This window comes from Mustela nigripes, chromosome 13 (genome assembly GCF_022355385.1).
Source record: "Mustela nigripes isolate SB6536 chromosome 13, MUSNIG.SB6536, whole genome shotgun sequence".
Classification (NCBI taxonomy): domain Eukaryota; kingdom Metazoa; phylum Chordata; class Mammalia; order Carnivora; family Mustelidae; genus Mustela; species Mustela nigripes.
Genome location: NC_081569.1, coordinates 140,380,016 through 140,401,971, shown reverse-complemented (window position 1 = coordinate 140,401,971; position 21,956 = coordinate 140,380,016). Strand labels below are relative to the sequence as shown.

The 21,956-nt window shown below is 62.6% G+C and overlaps 1 protein-coding gene across 5 annotated transcripts; it reads left to right on the top strand.

Moving 5' to 3' along the window:
- The first annotated feature begins 953 nt into the window (after positions 1-953).
- On the top strand, positions 954-21,944 carry DEGS2 (delta 4-desaturase, sphingolipid 2). 5 transcript variants are annotated; one of them, XM_059373965.1, is made up of 4 exons: positions 11,236-11,465; positions 13,536-13,726; positions 17,326-18,068; positions 19,620-21,944. In XM_059373965.1, exons 1-4 carry the CDS (start codon positions 11,416-11,418, stop codon positions 19,764-19,766), a joined length of 1,131 nt encoding a protein of 376 aa, XP_059229948.1. In that variant the 5' UTR covers positions 11,236-11,415; the 3' UTR covers positions 19,767-21,944. The 5 variants fall into 5 exon arrangements, with proteins under 5 accessions (XP_059229949.1, XP_059229948.1, XP_059229947.1 ...); XM_059373964.1 differs by having other exon boundaries at positions 11,236-11,501; XM_059373966.1 differs by lacking the exons at positions 11,236-11,465; positions 13,536-13,726 and adding an exon at positions 954-1,121.
- The last annotated feature ends 12 nt before the right edge of the window (positions 21,945-21,956 follow it).

The window sequence follows — 21,956 nt, the reverse complement described above, 5'->3', positions numbered from 1 at the left end:
GCCCAGACTGACTACCGGGCCAGTCTGCTACCCCGGCATCTCCCAGCACAGGCCAGGCTCTCCGGGGTCTAGAAAGGTGAACTGTTCATACTCTCCAAAGCTCTGGAGGGGTGAGAGGAATCCCTGAAAAGGTGAAAATGAGGAGCCCTGTGCCCCCACTCCTGGACTCTTATTATTTAAAAAATGTCAGGGTTCTTCTAGGCTTCTGAGCCTTTGGCATCTGCTGTTCCCTCCTCCACCAGTGCCCTTCCCTTGTCTAGCTGCTGACTCCTACTCATCCTTCAGAGCCCAGTGCAAAAGACTCCGGGGCTGGATCCTGGCTACCCCTCCCTGTGTCAGGGCACGTCTCACACTGAGTCATAATAAGCCTTTTCCGTGTCCCTGTGTCCCTCGATTTTCCTGAAGGTAGGGGTGGGGCTGACTCACCTCCCTCAGGTTGCCACAGACCCATCATCTGCCCACTGCGTTGCGTGGGAGGGCCGGGTAGGGGACAGGCAGGGGAAGGCAGCATTGCCGCCGTCGTGAATCTCTCCCAGCACCTCCTGTTTACAGGCACTGTCACAGGCGTTTAATCTCTAGCCTCCTGGCCCCTGTCCCCACCCCAGGTGGGCGCTAACCCGACTCGTCCCCCCCGCAGGGGCAGCGGGCGCGCCCGTGCGTCTGGGCCGCGGGGAGAACCGGCGCTCCGACGACCGGCCGCGGGCGAGCCAGGCGGGGTGGGGAGCAACGAGCGTGTGACCGGGCCGTCCCCGCACGACCTGGGGCCCGGGGACTCCCGCGGGCGGCGCGCTGATAGTCCCACGTCCAGCCGACGCGACCGAGGCTGGGGAGCCGCCGCCACCCGCCCCAGATCTGGGCCGCGCCCCAGCCCCGCGGGGCCCGCCCCCTCGCTCCTCCCGGGGCGCACCTGGCCCCGCCCCGCGAGAGGCCCCGCCCCCGCCCCGAGCCGCACTCGGGTCCCCGCGGCGCGCGGCGGGGCAGACAGGTGCAGCGGGGCCGAGTGGTGCGACGCGGTTCGAGCTGCGCTCCCGGCCGCAGCATGGGCAACCGCGCGGGCCGCACCGACTTCGAGTGGGTCTACACCGACCAGCCGCACACGCAGCGCCGCAAAGAGATGCTCGGTGAGCGCGGCCCGGCCCCTGCCGCGGGTGGGGCAGACCCGCGGGGCCGTCGGGAGGCGCGGGCCAGTCCGAGCCCCGCGGTCCCTGTGGCGCCGGCCCCGATCTCCAGCGGGCACTCCTCGCCCCCGCTTCGGGGAGGGTGGGAGCGCCACTTCCCCCTCCGCCCACGGGTCCTCGGCCCGGGTCCCCGAGGGTCCCCCCGCCCGGGTTGGAACCTGCTGTCGCGTCTCGGGCCGCGTCCTGGAGTCCACGATCCGAGGACCCCAGCCCGGATCCGCGCGCCTGCGGAGCGCGCCTCAGCCGCAGTGTCCGCGTGGTGGGCCTCGAGCCGGTCGTGGGGCGGGGTCCGGGCGGGGCAAGGGTCCGTTCCCGGGACCGTCCGTGCACGGGCTGCGCCGCCCTGCCCGCGAAGGTGGAGCCCGCTGAGCTCAGCCGGGTCCCGGGGTTCGGGCGCGGCGAACGCCTGGAAGGAAGCAAGCGCGCTACGAGAGAGACGACTTGAGAAAAAAAGGAATATGCCCCCAAATGCCTTTTGTCTCCTCAAACGTGTATTTTACAGCTTAGTACGTGGTGGCCGTTCCTCTTGTCATTTAGTGCCCTCTAAAGTGGTTTTTGCCAACGCAGTTGTGGTCAGTCAAGCCAGGGGCTTCTTTTAGACTGGGGACGTACAGTGTCCTTGCTGGGGACCACGGGGAACCGGGCTCTCGACTTCGCGGGTTTTTTGTTTTTTTTTTAAATATCATTTGGGAGAGGCAGAGGCAGACAGGGAGAAACAGACTCGCCACTGAGCAGGGAGTCTGATGTGGGGCTTGATCCAGGACCTCAGGGTCATCACCCCGGCTGAAGGCAGACGCCCAGCCATCTGAGCCACCCAGGGATCTCCTCCAGCCTGGTTTTCACTAGATGCCACCAAACCGTCCCCACAGTCCCCAGGGTGTGCAGCAGCCTGGACAGGCTACTCTCCCTCCCCAGAAATGGCGGGGCTGTGGCTTCCACACTCCCTCGCCTATACCTGAGGTTGGCAAAGCTTTTCATCAGATTGACTAGGCGACATGTGCTATTTTATTATGTTTAATTTGCAGTTTGGGGATGATTGTTTCCAAAGTTTAATTGGCCACTTAGATTTTTTTCTTTGTTCTCTTGGGTTGGTCTCTGACTTGTTGGTTAGAGCTCTCCGTACAGCAGGATTTAACTCTTTCCTTACATGTTGCATGTATTTTCTCCGTTTTGCCCTCACAGCACCTTAGCTTTTCATTCTTTTTTTTTTTTTTTAAACTGCATTCAAATGGATTGGCTCCCCCTCTCCCCGCCTTTTAAGATTTTATTTATTTGAGGGAGAGAGAGCACAAGCAGGGCAAGGGGTAGAGGGAGAGAGGGAGAAGCAGGCACCCCGCTGAGCAGGGAGTGCAATTGTGGGGCTCTGTCCCAGGACCCCTGGGATCATGACCTGAGCTGAAGGCAGCCCCTTAAGATTGGCTTTTTATCTTTATAGAGTTTTCTCTTTGGTGTCCCGCCCCGCTCCAAGACCCATCCTGTTACTTCTAAGGCTTTCAGACCCCAGATACGCAGCATAGTTAGTGCGGGGCTGCTGTGGCTTACCCTGGCTGGTATCCCTGGGTGGGTGGGTGACTTCCGTGGTTTTCTGCTGGGAGGTGGACAGTCACCCGGCACTACTGTGGTCTGATCTGTGGAGCGCCCTCTCTATACCCGTGCACTCCTGGGGGTCTCGGGGATCACCCGGTCCTGCCCCTCCCGAGAGGGCAGGTGTGTTGGCCACACCCTGCTGCCAAGGCCGGGCTCCATTTCCTTCCCCTCCCCTGACTGTCCCCTGCGTCCTTAACAGCTCGCTGGGCACCTGGCCCCAGGTGGAGAAGGCTGGGAAACTTACCCTGGCTTGCAGAGCTACCTGGAGGAGGGGTCCAGACCCTCTGGGCTGCGGACTCAACTTATCTGAATCTGCAGAATGGGCACAGTCATCGTGTTTGGCAGAGAGGGTTTGACATTTAAAGGAGATTTAGGATGTTAAGAGGTGCCCAGTGTGCTACTCGGCACTCCCGGACATAGAGAAAAGGATCTCTGAAGAGAGAAACCATGGGCCCTGAAACCAAATGGGGGAAGCTTCTGGCCAGGGCGGCAGGGAAGCCTGGAGGACTTGGAGGAGAGGAGGTGATGCGGGCCAGGGAACGGACAGCACCAGGTCTCCAGGGCTGACCCTCCCGGGCACTGGTAGCTCATTCCCATTACCACTGGGGGCTGGGGATTCCTCCAGTTCCATCTGTTTTTGGACTCGTGAACTTGGCCTTCATGAGCCATTTACCTCCCTCACCAGCATTTGACAGCTCCTGCCCTGCCTAGGTGTCCGTCCGTCCGTCTGTCCTTCGTTCCTCTGCCCCACTGGCTCTGTTTGTTTGTTTGTTTCCTTTTTTAAAAAAATACTTGTTTGACAGAGGGAGAGATCACAAGTAGGCAGAGAGGCAGTCAGAGAAGAGGAAGCAGGCTCTGTGCTGAGCAGAGAGCCCAATGAGGGACTTGATCCCAGGACTCCGGGATCATGACCCGAGCTGAAGGCAGAGGCTTTAACCCACTGAGCCACCCAGGCGCCCCATGTTTGTTTGTTTCATTGAAGCGTGGTTGACATACGCCATTATGGGTGTTTCCGGGCACAGTACAAAGTTAGTGCAGTTTCGTGGGCTCTAGGCTCCTTGCTGCACGGGACGTGCCCATGTGGACTCCGATGCCCTCCGCCCTCCCTCTGTACTCCTCCGGCTCTGGCAAACACCAGTCTGGGTTGGTTTTGTCTTTGGAGTCTGGGTGTGGTTCGGTTTTGTCTTCAGAGGGCGTGTGTAAGTGGAATTGCGCGGTTTTTTTGTAGGTCTGACTTCCTCAGTGAGGGTCCCTCATGGTCCCTTCCTTCGGCTTGGGGAGAGCCGTGTCTTCCTCCGTTCATCTGTGGATGGACACTCCGGCTGAGGCCGGGGCTCGCCTCTCGTACACAAGGGGGCAGCGAACGGAGTGGGGGGCTGTATGTTTTCAAATTTGTGTTTGTGTTTTCTGTGGTTGAATACGGAGCCCTGGAACTGCTGCACCGTGGTGGGGTAGTTTCTAGTTTAATTTTTTGAGGAAACTCCAGCCTTTTCCAGAGTGGCTGCCTCCGTCTGCATTCCCACCGACAGCGCACGAGGGTTCCCCTCTCCCCACATCCTGGCCAACACCTGTTCTTACGTTGTGGGTTTTGGCCATTCCGACTGGTGTCAGGTGTGACCGCTGGTCATTTCCATCTGCATGTTCCTGAGGATAAGAAGTGCTGAGCATCTTTCCGTGTGTCTGTTGGTCATTTGTGTGTCTCTTCCATGGAAAAATGTCTATGCAAGTTTCTAATCAAATTTCTCTTGGTTTGCTGTTGAGGTGTAGTTCTTCCTGTGCTCTGGGTATCATCTCCTTATTGGGGACGCGATTTGTAGGTCTCTGTTCTCATTCCGGGGCCTGCCTTTTTGTGCTGATTGTCACTTTCACGGTGCAGAAGTGTTTACTTTGATGCAGTCTCCCTTTGTTTTGTTTTTTCGTGGATGCTGCCTTTATTTCCGGCGTGGAAGTCAAAGAAATCACTGCCAAGACTGATGTCAGGGAGCTTGTTGCCTAAAGTTTTTGGGTTTCCCGTCTTGCATGCAAGTCTCCGATCCATTTTGAGTTTATTTCGCGCGTGCTGTAAGAAGGCCGTCCGGGTGTGTCCGTGGTGCGTGTACTGTGCGGTTTCCCCAGCAGCACCTGCCAAGAGACTGTTTGCCCGTTGCGTGTTCCTGTCGCCTCCGTGGGCACATCCTCTTGACCACATGCATGTCTGTTCTGTTGCATTGATCTGCGTGTTTAGTTTTAATGCTAACTTAACTGTTTTGATCAGCTTTGTACTATAGTCAGAAATCAGGAGCACGATACCTCGGATGACTTCTTTGTTCTTAAGGTTGCTTTGGCTGTTCGTGGTCTTCTGCGGGTCCTAGCCGTTTTAGAATCTAGTTCAAGGTTCTTAATCTCTGTGGAGCAGTAGATTTCGGAGGGTCTAGAGCATGGCTGTGAGCTCATGCTGGCAGCTCAACACTCCTCACTCCTGAGCCTTGTGACCCTGGGCACGTCAGTCATCAGATGAGCAAACAGAGGCTTGGTTGAGTTAAAAGGGCTATACTCCTTTCAGAGTTGTGCACATTAAATGAGGTAGTGTTAAGTACTTAGCCTTGCACGCAGTGAATGTTGCAGTGTAGCTCGGATGATGATGACCACCTCTGCAGACAGGCCCGAGCTCTCCCCGAGGACTGGAGTACCTCCCACCTCTCATCTCCGGCTGCTTGCGCTGTGCCCAGCCTGGGAGAAATTCTGCGAGTAGCCTAGTAGCCGCTAGTACCTCTTTATGGAAGGGGCAGTGGGGTGGGGTGGGGATCAGAGAGGGGAAGGGGCTTGGTCGGGGCCACCTGCATGGGAGGCAGCCGGGGCCAGGCTGGTGTGCAGTGAACTTGCTTTAGGGCTCCAGCCCCCCCCCCCACCGGGGCCTATTGTGGGAGGGAGTCAGAACCCAGGGGCACCCGCTCCGGGGGGTCGGGGGGACCCGCAGAACCAAAGTCCATCTCCAGACCCTGCCTTCATGGGGACAGGCTCCCCAGGGTACAGTGTCCTGAGTAAATGGAGGCCCTCGCCGCCCCTAAGAGCCACACCTCTCAGGCCACTGGCTGAGCCTCCCTGTACTTTGAAGGCAGGAACAGAGCCAGCAGGACTGGGATCCCAGGGCCGACCGGAGGCCAAGCCGGGCGGGAGGTGGAAAGAAGCAGGCTTTGAGTCGGTCTTTAAAAACAAATAGCTTTGTGATTTTTTTTTCCCTCACGAAAACAGGGCGCAGGCTTAGTAAAACAAAACAAAACCAAACACACACAAATTCAAATAATCAAAGGAAAACAAAAGAGGAAACAAGGAAGTCAGACTCTTGGCAATTGTTGGGTTATTTGGGTAGGAAAGGCCCCTGCTGCGGCTGCTTTTTCAGGGCCGGGCGGGAAAATCCAGATCTGAACCGGGCTGAAGCCCTCAGGGGAATTCACGACTGCTCCCCACCCTACCGTGGGGCTCCTTTCTCTCTCTGCCCTTGCCCCGGGGGGGCATCTGGGCCACCTCCCCGTCCACCCAACTCTGAGATTCCAAGGAAGAGAGTGAGCTCGCTCCCTTCCCGGTGCCCCTGGAGCCTCCGACCTCTGGCTGGAGCTGTGAGTGGTGTGGCTGGGCAGGGGGCAGGGGGCTGTGATGGGCAAGCCCCCCAGTACCACACAGTCAGGGCTGTTCTGTGGGAGAGGAATGGCTCTCCAAGAAAAGGGAGGTGAGCTGTCACCCTAAGTGGTGTGGGCAGCGGGAGTGGCAGGCAGGGTACAGGGGCTCATAGCAGCGCAGGCCGTTGGTGGTCACTCAGGGCTGACACCTGCCTCCTCCTTGGCCTGGAGACATCCTCCCCTGAAATCGTCCAAGGACTTGGCTTCCCTTTCTGAAAAAACCACCTCTGCCCTGGCCTGTGGGGCAGCCCGACTCGGGCCTTTGCCCTTTCTCTTGACTTGTTCTCTGACTTCCGTGGAACGCACCCCATCTGCCCATTTCCCTTACGGTTTTTGCAAATGCTGTTCCCTCTGCTTGAATTCTTTTCCCCCTGTTCTTCAAGAACCAAACTCCTACATGTCCCTCAGGTCTCAGCCTAAATGTCCTTTACTCAGAAATACTGCACTACACTACACACACACACACACACACACACACACACACACACACCACACCTGGTATTATGATGCTACTCTCTGGGGGGAACAAAAAAACTACACACAGACACACACACAGAGACACACACAGTATTATGCTGGTACTCTCTGGAGGGAACCAAAAACTACACACACACAGACACACAGACACACACACACAGACACACACACACACACACACACACACAGACACACACACACGGTGTTATTACGCTGGTACTCTCTGGGGGGAACAAAAAGCTCCTGATTTGCAAATCGGCACTTGGCAGTTTCTGCACATAGGTCTCTCGCGGCCGATTTCCAGCCGGCAGCGCGCAGTGCGGGCAGAGATTGGCAAAGGGAGGATTGCCATGTGGTGACCTGCACGGCCCCCCTCCTCCCGGCGCCTGCCCCCCTGTCTTCCCTCACCCCTGCAAGGTGCCTTCACCTCCGGCCCGGGCCTCTTCTGTACCTGCAGACGACTGTGGCCGACAGCTTTCATCCTCCCGGGTTGGAGGCTCCCCATGTCAGGGCAGGCGCAGCTCCACCACAGTTCCCTCGGCCTGGCCCCTTGGCCTGGCCTGCAGGGCTCCCCAGACAGGCCTGTGACAGGAGGTCCCCAGAGGCTGCCAGGAGGTCCCGGGTTCCCCCCTCCGGCACTGACTGCGACCTGGGACGTGCCACACTCTGGCTCTTGCCGTCCTGGGCTTCATCCCTGTCCTCCCGGGGAGCTGGGAGACAACCCAGCAGAACCCGCATTTCTAGGCGGGTTGGTGAGGCGAGGACTCTCGGTTGATCTCACTGTCTTCCCCTGGGAACTTCATTCTCCCGCCCCAGCTCCTTTTCCACCCGAGCAGGCCTAGTCCTTGTTCCCTGCTGGGTAAGGGTTTGTGCGTGACTTCTTGTGGCCCTGTGCTTGGCACGCGTCATAAGCATCAGGCTCCCACTGAGCAGAGCACCTGACTGAGCCCCCCAGACGCCCTACCTCTTCTTTTTTCTGTCTGCTTTCCAGACCTTGACACTCCCTGTGGGGTAAGTCGCTTGCCCGGGGAGCCGGTCCGGGCACGGGCAGCCTCTTGTCCATCCTCTTCTGTCCCCGGCCCCTGAAGAGAGCTGCTGTCCCTGCCCCGTGATGCATGCACGGCGGCGGGCTCCGGGATCCTGGCCTCTGCACGGTCCTGCATGTCCCGTCCTTCCCGGGCCTACCTTCCCCCTTGTTAACCTGGACCAGCTTTGATGAGGCCCAGTTTACATAACCGTAAATCCCACACGCCGGACTTCAGTGAAGTTGCATAATCCAGTCGGGGAGTATTGTCCTCACCTGGCGGGTCCCTTGTGAACACGTGCCGTTGCCCCCCAGGTTCTCACACCGGTTCTTGGGCTCTGATGTCAGATGCGCGTGTGCTCACATGTGTGTGTGTGTGTCCGTGTGTCCCTCTCCCGGGATGCGCCGTGAGAGCCGCACCCCACCCCCAGCAGCCGGGGAACCCCTCCCATCTCGCTGCCAGAGACTTTCAGCAAATGTTTGTCCCTGAACAAAAAGCAGATTTAGGGGCGCCTGGGTGGCTCAGTGGGTTAAGCCTCTGCCTTCAGCTCAGGTCATGATCTCAGGGTCCTGGGATCGAGCCCCGCATCAGGCTCTCTGCTTAGCGGGGAGCCTGCCCCCTCCCCTCTCTGTCTACTTGTGATCTTTGTCTGTCAAATAAATAAATAAAAGTCTTTAAAAAAAAAAAAAAATAGTGAGAGGCAGGTGAGGGGGGCATGGTGGCTCCTGAAGGCACTTCGGGCCACTTTCCACACGTTCTGTGTACAACCAGGTCCCCAGGGTGCCTCCCGCACTGGTAGGTGTTGGGCTTGGCTCTTCCTGGCTCCAAAGGGGAGCCTGTGGGGAGGCCGCAGAGCTGGGGCCGGGCTGCAGGGAAGCCCTTTAGGAAGGAGGTTAAGAGAGCTTCAGGTGCCTTCTTGGGAGAGTTGCCAAGTTACTCAACAGCCGGTGGGGGAGGGAGGGACAGAGCTGGAGCCCCCGGCTGGAAAGCAGGTGGTCAGCAGTGAGCTGCTGGGTGCCATGGAATGTTCTAGACTTGGGAATACTTAGAAGATGAGTAGCAATGAGTAGCAATGACAGGGACCTCCCCTGTAGTCCTTGGACTGTCACACCATGGCACGTGGCCTCTTTGGGGCGGTGGTAGGAGTGTGTGGTCCAGTGGTGGCAGGCCTGGGCACAGGGGAGGGTCCAGAGTGTTGGCAGGAAGAAGGCCCTTGTGTTCCTGGGGCCCCTGCCAGAGTCCAGAGGTCAGCAGGGGGCAGGTGGGAGGCCTGCACTTGGGAGGAAGACCCTGGAGCCTGGGGACCTCCCTGGCTGCCTCTGGAGGGCAAGGGAAGGGCCCAGCAGCCTCCCCAGGCACTACCTGCTTCCACCTCCCCTCCCCCTGCGGGCTTTGTCAGGAGAAGTTGGGGGATGAGCCGGTATCTGTGGGGAGGCCTTTCCGGAGACTGGTGTGGGGGCCCTCGGGGTCCACCAGGCCCACCCTCCTGCCCTGCTCTCTGGGTCCTGTGAACAAGTCTGTTGTGTGTGGGGTCCTTGGGATGCGTAGAAGTCACCTAGAAGTCACTTTGCTGGTAGCAGGCTGCTTCTGGCCGGTCCGAGCCAGCACCTTCAAGAGGGAGAGTGCGAAGCAGGCCCAGAGAGGGACAGGGGCTGCCCAGGGACCCCCTGCTGTGGGGGTGAGCCAGGCTGCAGGCAGGTCTGACCTGGGACCCAGCATTTTCTCTGGCTGTTTTGTCCTGGCGACCACACCTCTCAGCCCCAGGACACAGGTTGCCTGCCGGCCCAGCATCCCTGCATAGCTGTTCCCCCCTTTCTGGGTGGGTGGGGGGCTGGGGGGGCTTTGGAAATGAGGCACGTAGTTTCACCTTGCTGTGGGAACCTCGTCTCCCTGTCTCCCCAGCGGGGAGGGCCCGCTCCCGGGCAGGGTGAATGTTTCAGGTTCCCTGCACCTGCTGGTGTCCCAGCCCTCGCCTGGGCCCCAGCGGGCATCCTGCTGGGGGGGGGGGGCCTGGAGCTGGGGCTCCCAAGGCCAAGTCTTGGCAGTATGGGCCTCACCCTGCTCTGTGGGACGCTTCCCCGAGCTTCCGTGGACCTCGGACCCTCCTTCCCGTGTCAGCCCAGCCAGTGCGACTTCTAACAACGGCTGCTGTTCCTGGCCAGGTGCCCAGTTGCCTTGGGCCACGCCAGGGCGGCCGCAGACATTTGCATGGTGCATGGGTCTGTTTGTCTCTGTTCCGGGTGGCCGTCTGTGCTTCCCCCCTGCGTAGCGAGCTCTCGAAGCCTGCCTGTCCCCGTGCATCCTGCTGTCTCTGAGCCGGGGGCCTGGGTGCGCCCGGCAGGCTGGCCAGGCGTGGGGGTCCAGCTCGGGGCCAGGGCTCCTCCATGGGGCTGTTGGGGGTGGGGTGGGGTATGTGCTTCTGTCCCCCCTCTTCGGGCGTCCCCGAGAGGGTGGAGCCCAGCGCTGTGCGGCCTCCGGGCTCTCCCCCTCTTGCTCTCCTTTTCTGGGCCCTGGAAGAGGCCCGGGCCGTCCCGCTTTTGTTGGGCCGGCACCCCTTGCCCGTTCCGTGACCCCTGCCCCAGCATCTCTGTCCTGGCTTCCTGACATCCCTTGTCCCCCAGCTGGACCTCCCGTCCTCCCCACGTCCGCACTCCCCCCCTCTCCTGCCATCTCGCCTCAGGTTGTGCGGACGTGGCTCCTGTTGGCGCCCTCATGACCTTGCTAGGTCCCATGGGGCACCTGTCTTGTCTTCCTGCCCTTGACTGTCTCTGACCCCGGGAGAGACACCTGAAGCCCATGGCTGCAGTCACCCAGTCCTTCCGATGCCCCGTGACCTCCACCTCTGGTCTGAGTGGCCAGGGGTTCCCGAGCATCTCCTGTGGGACGTCCCCCCAGGTCCCCCCGCTCCCCAGGAAGCTCTGGGCGTGAGCAGTTGGGATTCACGGTTGCCCTTGTGTGAGGACTGACTTTCTGGCACGCAGGTCTGGAATAGCCCCACCCCTAAGACAGGGCCTCCCTGGGGTCCCCACGGAAGGCCCGGGGTGTTCAGTGGGGATGAAGTTTTAGAACACAAGTGGGCTTCCGTGGGGACGAGTCTGGAGCCCAGGACCCAGAAGGAATTCTTGAGTCGTCCTCGTGCAAAATGGAGGTTTGTTCAAGCACGGGGCGGGGTCCGTGGGCAGAAGGAGCTGCCGGCCCGGGCTGTGAGGGTGGCGGGTGATACACTGTGGGGTTGGGAGAGGGAAAGAAAAGGAGGTTTCAAAAGGTTGTTTTTGTTTTTTTTTTTAAGATTTAATTTATTTATTTGTCAGGGGGAGAGTGAGGGAGCACACACAAGCAGGCAGAGAGGCAGGCCGAGGCCGAGAGAGAAGCCGATTCCCTGCGGAGCAAGGAGCCTGCTGCGGGGCGGTCCCGGGACGCTGGGATCCGGGCCTGAGCCGAAGGCGGCGGCTTAACCGACGGAGCCACCTGGGCGTCCCTCAGAACTTTCAGATGCTAACGACGACCTGCGCTACCGGAGGCCTTGCCTTTGTCAGGGGAAGGTGGTTTTTCCCCTCCAGCAAGACATTAACATTAAGGTGGTCGGGAGAACGTGCCGCGCGTCCGGCCCGCAGTGGAGGGGACAGGGATGCCGGGCGTCCCGGGAGCCGGGCCGGTCCAGAGTCCGAGTCCGCCGCGCTCCCAGCTCCCCGGCGCGCAGGCACTTCTGGCCAAGGCCCCGGGGCTCTGCCTTCTCCTTGGCTGCGGGGCTCCTCCTTGCACTGCGGTCCGGGGCGCAGGTGCTTGGCCCCTTGTAGGGATCGCCCTGCGCGGCCTGGAGTCCTGTTTGGACGTCGGCCCCGTCTTTTCGGGGCTTCCAGCAGGATGGCTGGGCCCAGTGGCCCTTGTGGCCTGGGGTAGGTCAGAGCAAGCCGGGCCAGGTCAGCCCGGGAGTAGCACCCAGGCCCCGAGACAGAAGATGGGACATGGTTACTCTCGGCTCAGAAAACTGCATTTAGTAGCCGTGAGAAGGCTCGCAGGGCTCAGAGCCCCGTCCCCGCCGCGCCATTGCCCAGGTGGGCAGGCCGGATGTTGTCCCTGTCTCCGGTGTGGAGACAAGGCTGGGAGGCAGTGGTGGCGCCTGAGTCTTTGGGAAACTGTTAGGAAAAGGAGGAAGGGGCACGAGGCTCCCTGACGCTGGGACCGCAGGGGTGTGCGCCCTAGCTCCCCACCCGCGGGGTTACTGTCTTTGTTGGACAGATGGGGCGTCTGGGGCCCATTGTCCAACGTCAGAGCCGCTCCTGGGGAGCACAGGAGTGGCCTGTGTGCTGGCTTCGGTGCCCGAGCTGGGGTCCCACTGCCTCAGAGCATGCCAGGCTGCCTTCCTGCCACAGGTGTGGCCTGCCCTGCCCTCCCGCCTCGGGCTTGGCCGCCTTCCAAGGGCATGCGTGGGAACCGGCCCGAGAGAGAAGCCGCTGGCCTCCAGCTCCCTGGGCCTCCTAGGTGTGCCTCGGGAGGCCTCAAGGGCCAGGCTCCTGGCTGACCAGGGGGGAGGCTGGTGCCCGGAGTCCGCCCCTGGTGAGAGGGAGGCTGGTGGAGCCCGTGGCCTGTGGTCCTGCCCTGCCAGCCACCTGTGCACAGGTCGCGGGGCGCTCTGCGAGCAGTTTCCCTGGCCCTGGGCTGTGGGCGAGCGCGTTCCTGCTGGCTGAGGTGGCCAGCACGTCTCGTCACCCTGGCCTTCGGGAAGACATTCTTTCTCCCACTGTGATCTCAGGCTGCTGGATTCGCCCCTCCCGGGCCCCCAGCCCCAAGTCCGCCCCTGCCCCGAAGTGCCTCTCTGCCCAGGCATCCAGGCCTCCTCTCTGAAGGGTCCCTCGCCCTCTCACGCCCTTTGGGAGGGGAGCAAGCCGTGGTGAGGCCTGCCCCTTGAGTCCCCTCCTGGCTCCCAGGCTGGGGTCCTTTTGTCTCTCATCCCCCTGGGCGGGACTGGCGGGCTGGGGGGGGCTGGGGTAGGGGGGCGGGCGGAGTGTGAGTCTCCCTGGCCCTGCGATGCTGGTGCCAGGACGGACCAGGGCTGGGGCCGGAGGAGTGGACCCTGTGACAGGCCCAGCTGCTGGAGTGCTCACTGTTAACTCCTGTCTGGTCTAGGTGCCCTCAGTCTCCCCGGGCCCCAGTGACAGGTAACCACAAGTTGGGGGGCATCAGCACACACATGCTCTCTAACAACTTGGGCGGCGAAAGCCTGATGTGGGTCTCATCAGGCTGAAGTCACGCGTCCTAGAGCAACGTCCCAGGGAGCTCCGGGGAGGAAGCCCTTTCCAGGCACCTGTGCTCCTGGGCTCACAGCCCCCCTCTTCCTCCACCTTCATGACCAGCAGGGGCCATGGGGTCCTTTCCTGTCCCCGGGGGACCCCCTCTCCTGCCTGCGCTTGCCCTGGGAGGGAGGGCCCTGGGATGACCTTGGGCCACCTGTACGGTCCAGGTCACCCTCCTGTTGCAAGGTCAGTGGCTGTCGTTGGACGCCCAGTGCGACCGTGTTCTCATGTCGGGGTCTGGAACCTCCTCAGCTTCTGGGACTGGGACACGGATATCTTTGGGGCCACGACTGACCTCCCTCTCCCCCACATTGCCAGTGGTCTCTGTCTCCAGCTTGTGAATGGGGTCTCCTGGCTTAAGGTGGCACTGGCCACCCCGAGTCTTCCTCTGCCTGCAGGGCGCCAAGCAGCCCTAGAGTCCTTGACCTTCACAGCAGCCAGGTCTCTCCCACGGCGCAGGCAGGAGGCCAGAGGCTGTGAGCCCAGTGTGGGCGGCACCCCCGGGCATGGTAAGCTATTCATCAGCCCAGCGGTCTGTCCCCTCTCAGTCCCCGTGCCCTGGCGGTCACCCTGCAGCCAGGCCACCATTCGTGCCTGCCTGGGCTGGCTAGCCCAGCCCTACCGGGCCTGATCCATTGGCCCCTCCTGTGGCCCTGCCTGTGGCCCTGCCTGTGACCCTGCCTGTGACCCTGCCTGTGACCCTGCCTTTGACCCCGCCCGTGACCCAGCGGGCAGTGCCTGCACAGTCCTGCCACTGAGCTCACCCGCCCTGAGCGGCCAGTTTCTCAAGTTTTTCCAAACTGCAGCAAAATACACAGAACCGGCAGTTTGCTGTGGGAACCCACCGCACTGGTGTGTCTGATTCCGTGGTACTCACGGCGACGTGCGCCGTGGCTGTTTCCACATCCTGCCTTACGGAGTCGCGCAGACCCATTCCGGCCCCCCGTTCCGCCTTCCCCCTCCACCCCCTCCTGGCCCCTGCTGACCCCTTCCTAGGAACTGCCTGTTGTCCCCCCCACTCGTCCTGGCCCTACAGTTCGTGGCCCCAGTGGCTGGCGGCTTTCACTCGGCCTCATGCGTTCAAGGCTCATCCACGTGCAGCCTGGGTCAGCACTTTGTCTTTCTTCTTTTAAAGATTTTATTTATTTGACAGAGATCACAAGTTTGCAGACAGGCAGGCAGAGAGAGAGAAGCAGGCTCCCTGCTGAGCAGAGAGCCCGACGCAGGGCTCGATCCCAGGACCCTGAGATCATGACCTGAAGTGAAGGCAGAGGCTTAACCCACTGAGCCACCCAGGCGCCCCTCTTTCTCCTTCTTCTTCTTCTTCTTCTTCTTTTTTTTTTTTAAAGATTTTATTTATTCATTTGAGACTGAAAGATACAGAGCATGGGCAGGGGGAGAGGCAGAGGGAGAGAAGAAGCAGGCTTCCCGCCGAGTGGGAGCCCGATGCGGGACCGATCCTGGTGGGATCGTGACCTGAGCCGAAGGCCAAGGCTTAACGACTGAGCCCCCCCAGGAGCCCCTCTTTGGGTTTTCATTTCCTCCGTGAAATGGTGGGAATGGGGGGCCCTGGGTAGCTCACTCGCGTAAGTGTCTGCCTTCAGCTCAGCTCGTGATCTGGGGGTCCTGGGATTGAGCCCGCGTGGGCTCCCTGCTCAGCAAGGGGATCTGCTTCTCCCGCTCCCTCTGCTGCTCCCCCTGCTTGTGCGCTTGCTTGCTCTTTCTCTGTTAAATGAATAAACAAAATCTTAAAAAAAAAAAAAAGTCTTTGGGTCTGTGTAGAGGTGAGCTTGCTGGGCCATACGGCAATCCTACATTCCGGTTTTCCAGTAGCTGCCAGCTGGTTTTCCCCTCCAGCAGCCCCGGAACGCGGCCTCCGGGCGCTCCCCATCCTTGCGGCCACTTGCCCTTGTCTGGTTTTGACTCTGGCCCTTCTGGGGGGCTGGTCGCGGCGGGGCCTCCTGTGGTTGTAGTTTGCGTTTCCCGTGACTGCCCACGTGGAGCGGCTCTCTGGGCTCCTGGGCTGGTGTCTGGAGCGGCGCCGGTGCGGGTCCTTCGCCCGCTGCTGGGTGGTTCGTCTTCGCCCCTGAGTTGTAGGAAATCTTTGTGCACCGGAAACGCGCACCCACAGTGAGGATTTGAACCCGCTGGGAACGCTGCCCTCTCCCAGCCGCCTGGGACACCGGGTCCTGTGCTGCTGATGGGGCTGAGGTTTGTCACCCGTCCTGCGACTGCGTCTACACTTGCTGTGACCATCCAGGCGGGGGCCAGGCGGGTCTGTGGCCCAGCCTCAGGGAGGAGCTCCCGGGATCAAAGGGGCCCGTGGCCTCCTGCTGCTGGGAGGCCCTGGGGTGGGGGTGGGGGCTGGCACTGTCCCCAGCTGGAGGCAACCTCTGTGTGCAGGGGGAGGGCTGCGGCAGGGGGAGCTGCGGGGGTGGGGCAGGGCTCTGGCTCTGTTCACGGTGGGGTTCACAGCCCACCTCGGCCCCTCGAGGGCTGTCCTCAGGACCGTGGAAATCCCTGCTCCCGTGTCGGAGCCCGCACCGCGGTTTGTGTGACCAGGCGGAGGCTTGGGGGTGGCGCTGGGAGAGGGGCTGCCTGCGGCCTTCTGTTGGCTTCTGGGCAGAGGGGGACCCCAGCTCCCCGCAGCATCTCCAGCAGATGCTGGCTGTTTGCTTACTGTGGGGACAGACACCCTGTGAAGCACATCACGCCCCTGCCATCACCCACCAGGACACCGAGGCCCAGAGAGGGTGGGAATGGAGCCCGGGGCACACAGCAAGATCGAGGGACCCCAAGAGGGACTTGTGGGGGGGCGGCTCAGGCAGGAGGATTCTGAGCCAGAGTCTCCCTTCTGACTGGAGCAGACGCCCTTTGCTCCCATCGTGTGTTTCTGCTCGCATACTTCCAGGGACAGGCAGCTCATTACATCTGAAGCAGCCTGTTGCGCTGCCGGATGGCTCTCAGAAAGGCCTGTGGGCTGGGAGGAGGGAGGAGGGGCCTGGCTCTGGGGACTTTGTGCTGAGCGGACCTGTCACATCCTTCCCTTCCAGGCACAAAGGGGAAGTAACTTCTTGGGTCAGTGGGAGGACAGGGCCGGGCAGGATTTGTCCTGGGCCTGGCTGGTTCCGGGGCCTGTCCGTGGACCAGCCCGGGGAAGGGAGCCCGAGGCTGGGAGCCCGAGGCTGCCCAGCTGCTCTGTGGGCAGGAGGTATGAAGACACTGGAGACCAGCACTGGCTTTCCCGAGGGTGCCCAGGATACGCCCTGCTGACCTGGGTCTCAGTTTCCATATCCATGCATCAGAGCGCTGCTCTGTGTCCCAGGGCCTGGGAACCAGAGCACCGAGCAGACCTGGGTCTGTCACCCTGAGCGTGGGATGACCCCTTGGCCCTGTGCATCCCCACCCCTGGACACAGCACCAGACTCCGTACCCCCTCCCACGGGAAGTTTGTCTTGCCCCAGGGGCACCCCCAGTCAGGGCCTGGCTGCTTTCCGGCCAGAAGGCCCTCCCCTGCTCCGCCCACCCCCACCATCATTGTCGTTCTCTTTCCTGTAGAACAAACTACAGAAAAGTACAAAAGATTCTGTAATGAGCACCCCCCACCCCAAAATAAATGAATTCAACATTTTATCATGTTTCCTTAGATCTTGTTTAAGAACTGAAACACCGCAGCCAGAGCCAGAGCCCTCCATGTCCCTGACCCTGGCCAGCCCTGTGCCTTCCAAGGTTCTGGCGCATGGGGCAGCCCCACGCACCCTGGCCCTCGGGCCGGAAGCCCCTGGCACCGCAGCGCACTGGCCTGCAGCTCTCGGCCGCTGCTTGGATTTGGGGCATCATGGTGCTGTGACTTGTGACAGCTGCTCGCTCTTCAGGCCGGTGGCAAAGATACCTTCCCTGCTCTGGGAAGTCTCCCCCGAGCCCCCAGTTGGTGGGGAGGCTGGTGTGCCTGGCTCTGCGGCTCCGGGGATCCCCAGATGTCTGCAGGCCCGGGTTTGGAGGGTCCCCCGTGTCCCTGCGGGGGGCTCAGTGGATGATGGGGGGAGGGAGAGGCCCAGGAGGCCAGCTCGCGGCCCTCACCGTGACCTCTCCTCTGTTCTCCCCGCAGCCAAGTACCCGGCCATCAAGGCCCTGATGCGGCCGGACCCCCGCCTCAAGTGGACGGTGCTGGGGCTGGTGCTGGTGCAGCTGCTGGCCTGCCGCCTGGTGCGGGGCCTGGCGTGGCGCTGGCTGTTCTTCTGGGCCTACGCCTTCGGCGGCTGCGTGAACCACTCGCTGACGCTGGCCATCCACGACCTGTCGCACAACGCGGCCTTCGGCTCGGGCCGCGCGGCGCACAACCGCTGGCTCGCCGTCTTCGCCAACCTGCCCGTGGGCGTGCCCTACGCCGCGTCCTTCAAGAAGTACCACGTGGACCACCACCGCTACCTGGGCGGCGACGGGCTGGACGTGGACGTGCCCACGCGCCTGGAGGGCTGGCTCTTCTGCACGCCGGCCCGCAAGCTGCTGTGGCTGGCGCTGCAGCCCTTCTTCTACTCGCTGCGGCCGCTGTGCGTGCACCCCAAGGCCGTGACCCGCATGGAGGTGCTCAACGCCCTGGTGCAGCTGGCCACCGACGCCGCCCTCTTCGCCCTGTGGGGGCTCAAGCCCGTGGTCTACCTGCTGGCCAGCTCCCTGCTGGGGCTCGGCCTGCACCCCATCTCCGGCCACTTCGTGGCCGAGCACTACATGTTCCTCAAGGGCCACGAGACCTACTCCTACTACGGGCCGCTCAACTGCATCACCTTCAACGTGGGCTACCACGTGGAGCACCACGACTTCCCCAGCATCCCGGGCTGCAACCTGCCCCTGGTGCGTGGCACACGGCGGGGGGGCCGCAGGGGGCGCTGCCGGGCACGCTCGGGCTGCGGATCGCTGTCTGGCTGCATTCTCGGTTGTGGTTCCTGGGGCGACGCGAGAGGCCCCCAGGATAGGTGGGGTCTGGCTGTAGAATGGGGGGGATTCTGGGAGGGCAGGGGCTCGTGCGGGAATGAAAACCTGTTTGAACGCAGGCTGGACGCCGTCGGCCAGCCCCTTGTCCTCTCTGCGCGTCCGCTGCCCGCCCCTTCCGGCAGGGTGGCCTGGCTGTACCGCATTCCGGGCTCCCACCTCCCCTGTCCCTGCTCATTTCTGGTCCCTGCCCTGTGACCGTGCAGGGCCCCTTCGTGGCATAAGAGAGGACAGGGTGGGCCTGGCACTCCATGGACCCCAGGACTGGGCCTGAGCTGGAGCCCCCCCAGGTTTGGGGAGTTTCTGGAGGAGAGAGAGGGAGGAAGAGGAGGAGGAGCCGCGGGGCTGGTGGGTTAGAAAGAGCAGGGGTGACCCGAGACCCGGGGTGGCTGGAGGCTCCGGTGGGGAGGGTGTCAGAGCATTGGAGTCTGTGCGTGCTTGCCCAGTGTGCACGTGTTCCACGGGCGTGAGTGTTGTCCGGGTGTGCACGCGTGTGTGCAGGTGCTGGTATGTGTGTCTGAGTGTGCCGCAGTGGCAGGCACACGTGTGTGTGTGTGTGTGTGTGTGTGTGGTGTGCGAGCAACTGTCCGGGCTATGTGGCTCAGGAGTCCGACCTGGCTGTGCGGCCCTTCGGCCCTCCTCGCGTCCCCTGCATCTCCTGCCGAAGCTGCCGTGGTCCTGCTCTGTGCGGGGCGCTGCCTCAGCCTCCCCCCAGGCCCGTGCAGCGGGCGTCCTTGTTGCTGTTGTGCACATTTCACAGACAAGGCAGAGGCTCAGGCCTGGACGGCCCTGCCTCGGCAAGTAGCAGAGCCGGAATCTGGACCCCAGGTGGTCACAGAAGCTGTGAGCCTTTCCAAAGTCAGGGTTCCCTGCTTGTGCTTCAAGTAGGTCGTCTGGTCTCCCGCTCCCTGATCTTCTCCTCTAAAGCAGGCCGTGAGCCCTGGGTGCGTTCCCCCCCGGGGGAGTGAAGAGTGGTGGGGGTGCCCGTGCAGGCACTGAGGCTGGGAGTGCTTCCTGGAGGAGGCGGGCTGAGGGTGGGGGCAGAGGGGGCAGGAGCGGGGGTGGGGGGGACGCTGGGCAGAGGCGTGTGGCCAGGACTGTGGCTCAGCAGAATTCAAGCCAGGCTGGGCTGCTTGGGGGCACGGAAGCCGGGCCCACCTGGAGCTCCTGGATCAAAAACTCGGCACGGGCTGCAGAGAGGAGGGCTGGGGCTCAGAGTCTGCTGTGTCCCAGGCCGGCGGCACCCGCGTCGGGCAGCACTGAGCTGCCTGGCTCTGCTGGACATGGGTCCCCTGGGAGGCTGTCCCTGTGTGTGTGTGTGTGTGTGCATGCGTGCAGCTTGTGTTCACGCGCGTGTGTGCGGCCGGGAGGCGTGCCCGGCCCCCGTCTCTGACCCCGCTCGCCCTCCTGCAGGTGCGGAAGATCGCCCCCGAGTACTACGACCACCTGCCGCAGCACCACTCGTGGGTGAAGGTGCTCTGGGATTTTGTGTTCGAGGACTCCCTGGGGCCCTACGCCCGGGTGAAGCGGGTGTGCAAGCTGGCTGAGGACCGTCTGTGAGACCTGCTGGCGGCCACCGCCCCGCACCCTCGCTCCCCTGCCGAGGACCTGACTCTCCTTGCCCTCCCCCCGCCAAGCTTGGCGCCCAAAACTGGTTTGGCTGCATTTGGTTCCCACGCCCTGGCTGTGCTCTGTGTCCCAGAGCCCGAGACCACGTCTGGCCACAGCGGGCACAGACTGCAGCCTGGGGAGCTCCCCACCCCCGGCCAGGCCCACCCCGGGCCTCAGGGAGAGCGGCCTGGCCCTGCCCTGGGTGCTCCGGGCCGTGGTCTCTCTGGGGCCGCTTTCTCGGGGGTTTCCGGGCCCCACATTGATTCAGTGTTGGTTTCCACACCCGCACATGTGCGTCCCAGCAGCGGGCAAGGGCCCAGCCTGGCCTCAGAAGGGACCGGCCCAGCCCAGCCCAGCAGGCCGCCTTCCCCACCAGCCCCGGTTACAGTCCCTCTGTTCCCCCCACTCTGTGTGCTTAGGCAACATCCCTGGTGGGGGTGGGGGGTGGTCCCTTGCCGGTTGGCCCCTGCACGCCCTGGGGTGTCCCGTCGTCCTCTGTGTCTTCGTAGACTGTAAAGTGCCGGGTCCCAAGTCCCGGGGGCTCTGAAGCCCTCCGTGTGCAGCTTTCCCTGCTCTCCAGCCTGAGGGCTAAGGCCGCTGCCACCTCTCAGCCATGCCCCTGCCCCACTCCACCGAGGCCTTGGCCTGAGGGGAGCCCTCTCTGAGCCCCCGAGGGGGGTCTCTCCCTGACCAGCTTCCCCAGAAGAGCTGGTTAGGAGCGGGTGCCGCAGGCTGGATGGACGGAGGGTGGCCGGGTGGCCGGACAGACGGGACTGGCAGAGGGACCTGCAGCTCCGGGGGCAGTGGGCTGATGTCCTTGGTAATGACCCTGTCCTGACTGGTGGGGGCATGGCTGAAACCTGGGGGGCTGTGAGGGGTAGTGTGGGGTAGGGTGGGGTCCTGGTCTCCTAGAGGCTGGCAGGCAGGCAGCAGGAGGGGTGCCTGGGGCCCCTGGACAGGCGTGGCCCCTGAGGCTGGGGGGCAGAGGACCACCCCCTGGGCGGGTGCGTTGGGGCTGAGCTAGCTGACCCAGGAGAGGGAGGGCAGGAGGAAGGCAAGTTGCTGCTGCCCTGAGGCTGGGGGCTGGGGGGAGGTGGGCGGGCTGGGGATGCACACATCCATGCCCACCCCATCCCCCAGACGTTGAGATGGCCCTGGGAAGAGGCGCCGGCCTCAGGGCCTGCTGTGTGAGGCACCTGCAGCGTGGCTGGAGTGCTTAGCCTGGGTGGACCGGTGGTCTCTCCCCATGCAAACAGGTCGGCCTGAGTCGGGGGACCCAGGAACACAGCTCCTCCGGCCTGGGGGCTTCCTTGGGGCTGCCGGCACACCCACTTGCAGGGCTGTGCTGGGGAGGAGGCTCCCCGGGGAGCTGGGTGAGCTCAGTCATGACCTGCCAGCTCCCCCGACCCTCGCCCCTAGAGGTCAGGATTCCTGGGCTTTGGCCAGGAATCTGATGGCCTGGGTTAGAGTCTCTGCTGGACGGGATGGAGGTGGGGCAGCCACTCAGAGAGGAGGCCCAGCCGCTCACCCCCGCAGGCAGAGCCATCCTACTTCGGTCTTCCAGATTGTTTGGAGTACTTCATCCATTGGGGTGTCCAGAAAACAGCAGTCCCGCCATCAGACGGGGGTCCCCAGCCTCATCCCCCTCTCCCTGAGGAGCCCCCCCACCCTGCCGCCCCAGGACAGCTGGGCACACTGCTGTGTCCCTGGGGGCCAGGAGATGGTACCTGCAGGCCTGCCCCCTGGCTGGGCCCCTCTTCCTCCTCATCCCGGGGCAGATGCTCTTGGCTTCCAAAGGGGTGCACACTGAGAAGTGCTGGGCTGTGCATTCGGTGGGAGCTGGCGGCATAGGGCAGGGCCTTGGTCCTTTTTGGACGACGCAGCCTGTTACTTCCTGCGGGTTTGCTAAGCCCAGGCCGCGGCTGCCGCACCGTGCTCAGAGTGGAGCCGGCGCTTCCCTGCTGCAGGTGTGGGCCGCACTCAGGCCCATCTGGGGAGCGGGGGCGGTGGGGGGGCGGTGGCCGTGGCCAGGAGCCCTGGCTGGAAGCCGAGCGGCCCCCACTCTTGCTCCCCTCTTCCCCCGTCTGCTTCCAGCCCAGCTGCCCACCAAGGTGGCCGCTTCGTTCTTGCGGGCTACGA

Excerpts from the sequence above, each read along its gene's own strand:
- DEGS2 (XM_059373964.1), top strand. The coding sequence starts at position 11,416 with ATGCTAACGACGACCTGCGCTACCGGAGGCCTTGCCTTTGTCAGGGGA. Across the intron at positions 11,502-13,535 it reads AGCAAGACATTAACATTAAG|TGGTCTCTGTCTCCAGCTTG; the intron begins GTGGTCGGGAGA and ends CCACATTGCCAG. Across the intron at positions 18,069-19,619 it reads CGGGCTGCAACCTGCCCCTG|GTGCGGAAGATCGCCCCCGA; the intron begins GTGCGTGGCACA and ends GCCCTCCTGCAG.